Here is a 2,500-nt window from a genome sequence, read left to right as displayed (position 1 = left end):
CATTTTCTATGAACATATGAATTATCAATTGTTTTACTTATCTATTTATCTATTTATTCATGTATTCATTAATTTATATATCTACATACTAATTTACTTATTTACCTATTGATTCATTCATATCTTTTAATGATCAATTTTGTACTCAGATACATGTTCCTTCTCAGCCGGCAGCAGTCTTGGAGGACTATTAATTCATTTTTTCATTCATATATATATTTACACAAGAATTTACTTATTTATCTATTGAGTCGTTCATTCACTTAAATGTTGATTTTTTTATTCAGATACAATTATGTTTCTCTCCCATGTTCCTTCTTGGAAACAGTCCTGGAGGACTATTTATTCATTCATAAATATGTATATATATATATATATATATATATATATATATATATATATATATATATATATATATATATATATGTATATATATACATTAATCTACTATTGATTCATTCATTCACTTCAATATTGAATTTTTATTCAGATACAATTACGTTTCCCTCCCATGTTCCCTCTTAGCCGGAAGCAGTCCTGGAGGAGGTTCGACAGCGCCCTCGAGCCAACTGCCCACCTTGAAGCCCCTCGACCCGCCCTCGAGCATCCAATCACGACGCTCGGCCTTCCAAGGGCTGGCACAGGCCCTCTCGCTGCCGAGTGCCACCTCCCAGCATAGCACCTCGCCCTCCACCTCCGTCTCCCAGTCCTTAGCCAGGCTCGGGCCTGTTGGGGTTCCGACCATTTCGCTGTGAAGGGAAGTTCGTGTGACGCTACCATGTACACAGTATCTTCCATCTTCTTCATTGCAGAGTCACCCAGATTGACTAAGATGACAATGATGCTGATCTTATGAGCTTTAAGAGGAACGTGAGTTTGGAATGTGGAGTGGCTAGAGTGGTTACAGGAGATGAGTTGACTGTGAAGAACGGGGGTCGGCTCCAGCATGACTGAAATACGACTCTTCGTTTTGGTGAAGCTCTTTATAAGTTTTGTTCTGGTTATCATCAAACTATTTTATTTAGTCTTTATTGTCGGGTCTTTACTTTGTTCTAAGTGTCCTTCATGTGCTAAGTAGCGTGTTGGTTCCGATCGTGCTTCGCATGAAGTGTACCCGCGTTCAAACCGGTGACCACTTGGTATGAAGGTCCAAAATCTTCACTTTCTTTATTACCAGCTGAATAAAACAGCTTGACATCAGGTATAACATAATCCCTATAGAGCGAACGAGACCCTAAGAATTTCATTTTAAATTTACACGTCCACTTGAAAAAAAATATATAAAATAAAACGAAGATTAAAAAATGTTCTTTCGTCTACCGTTCACTGAAAGAAAGAGTGTGAAGAGCGTCATTGGAATGACGGTATCAAGGCAAAGTTGTGAAAGTTTACACGAGGTAAAGTGAACCAAGCCGAGACGGAGCGAAATCTAAATGTCTGTTCTACCTTGTTGAATCTTGGAGCATACAGTTTTCGATCCTTTTCACTTCCTTGCGGTAAATGAACTCTCCCGAGCTTGTCAGCTCTTAATGAATCGTAAGAGGAGACGTTGTTACCCTCTTGCAACAAGAGACACACGCCTCAGCTGAATAAAGCCTTCTTCATTTGCCGTATACGCTCAGGCAGCCAGATTAAATGGATTTTTTTCTTTTCTTTTTAATGTACATGGATTTATTCTACGGATGTTTGCAGAACTTGCTTCGCGTGACCTATTACAAAACTCGTGCGTGCGTGCTGGCCAGGGTGTCACGCTGTCATACGTAGTACTGTGTTAACAGGCCGCAGAATATTAACGAGAAATGTCACGTGTAGCGATGGCTCTCCCTATAGTGTTCGTCAAGGCGGTGGAGGAGAGCTTAGCCACGACAACCTCAGACCCGGTCGAAGAGGGAAAGGAAGGGAAGAGTAGGTAAGGAAAGAGAAGTGAGGTATCTCATCTCCGAAAACCCGAGTCTGCAATACTCGTAGCGGTGGCGACCCGGCCGTGCCATTTGCAAACTAATAAGGTATGTACGAGCCAACTCGAGTCGGAAGGGGCGCGTCTTACTAGCACTCACACCAGGAACAGCGGATGCCTAGCAAGTGCCAACTCACTATAAACTATTTGTACGAAGGCTCGTATTGCTGAACGAGATGACATAACCTACGCAAGGAGCGTTTCGTAACTTCGAAGAGTGCATGCAAGTCTCTTCCAGAGTGCGTGCACGACAGACGTGATTTGCTTTGCGGGTGTGTTGGAAGGCGTCGAGAAGTGCATGAAAGAATGTGTGACTTCATGTCAACATGAAGCTATGTCAGCTATCTTCCTATTCGACTCTCCCAGACACAGTTGTAGTAAACACTGTCTTCTCGGGGGAGCAGAGCTTCTTCCAATGATCTGAGAAAAAACTATTAGTATATATGTAATAACTGTACAATATAATAAAAGTTCCTACAGGAAGTGTCTAAGCTTTTGACTTAGTGTAGTAGGTAGCATAGTTCCCAAATAAAATTTAAATAG

At 41.2% G+C, this 2,500-nt stretch overlaps 1 protein-coding gene across 2 annotated transcripts in view; it reads left to right on the top strand.

Moving 5' to 3' along the window:
* Positions 1-2,478, top strand: part of LOC143039388 (uncharacterized) — a 55,889-nt gene extending 53,411 nt beyond the window's left edge. For both annotated transcript variants that reach the window (XM_076209347.1, XM_076209346.1), the window contains exon 5: positions 526-2,478. In XM_076209347.1, the coding sequence (XP_076065462.1) occupies positions 526-755 (230 nt within the window). In that variant the 3' untranslated portion in view covers positions 756-2,478. The remainder of the gene's footprint in view (positions 1-525) is intronic.
* The last annotated feature ends 22 nt before the right edge of the window (positions 2,479-2,500 follow it).

The sequence above is a fragment of the Oratosquilla oratoria genome, chromosome 26 (genome assembly GCF_046742065.1).
Source record: "Oratosquilla oratoria isolate Oo_2021 chromosome 26, ASM4674206v1, whole genome shotgun sequence".
Lineage (NCBI taxonomy): Eukaryota > Metazoa > Arthropoda > Malacostraca > Stomatopoda > Squillidae > Oratosquilla > Oratosquilla oratoria.
Note: the sequence above shows the minus strand (reverse complement) of the source record. Positions and strands in the feature narration are given on the sequence as shown.